This window comes from Cystoisospora suis (genome assembly GCF_002600585.1).
Source record: "Cystoisospora suis strain Wien I chromosome Unknown contig_6380, whole genome shotgun sequence".
Lineage (NCBI taxonomy): Eukaryota > Apicomplexa > Conoidasida > Eucoccidiorida > Sarcocystidae > Cystoisospora > Cystoisospora suis.
This window is the reverse complement of record NW_027159169.1, coordinates 1-339: the sequence shown is the minus strand read 5'-3', so window position 1 is coordinate 339 and position 339 is coordinate 1. Positions and strand designations below refer to the sequence as shown.

At 44.8% G+C, this 339-nt stretch overlaps 1 protein-coding gene across 1 annotated transcript in view; it reads left to right on the top strand.

Annotated features, from left to right (window-relative positions):
* The window catches only part of CSUI_009944 (bromodomain protein), a 5,302-nt gene extending 4,963 nt beyond the window's left edge, over window positions 1-339 (top strand). The window contains exon 5 of the mRNA XM_068070052.1: window positions 251-339. Coding sequence (XP_067917972.1) covers window positions 251-282 — 32 coding nt within the window. The 3' untranslated portion in view covers window positions 283-339. The remainder of the gene's footprint in view (window positions 1-250) is intronic.

Below are 339 nucleotides of genomic sequence, written 5' to 3'. Positions count from 1 at the left end.
TCTTCTTCTTTCTTTCTCTTGTTTTACATACTCTTCAGTGTCCTCGTGTCTCCATGACACCTTCAATGCTTTAGAGATCGTTTTCTCCGGTCCTTTTCGTATGTGCTACATTGTATACTCATTATCGTCCCCATCATAGAAACACAATACACACTCTAAGGAATTTCTCAGGAAGGTGAGTCTCTCGGGCTTGTTGACAAGTCCTCTCAACTGTTTTCCTGGGTTTTCCTTCCTTTTTTGATCTTTCCAGAGAAATGGTTTCATGGTGTCAAGCCCGCTTGATCGAACAGCAGCAGCGAGGAGGAAATCAAGCCGTGGCTCCTCCTCCTCCTCTTCCTC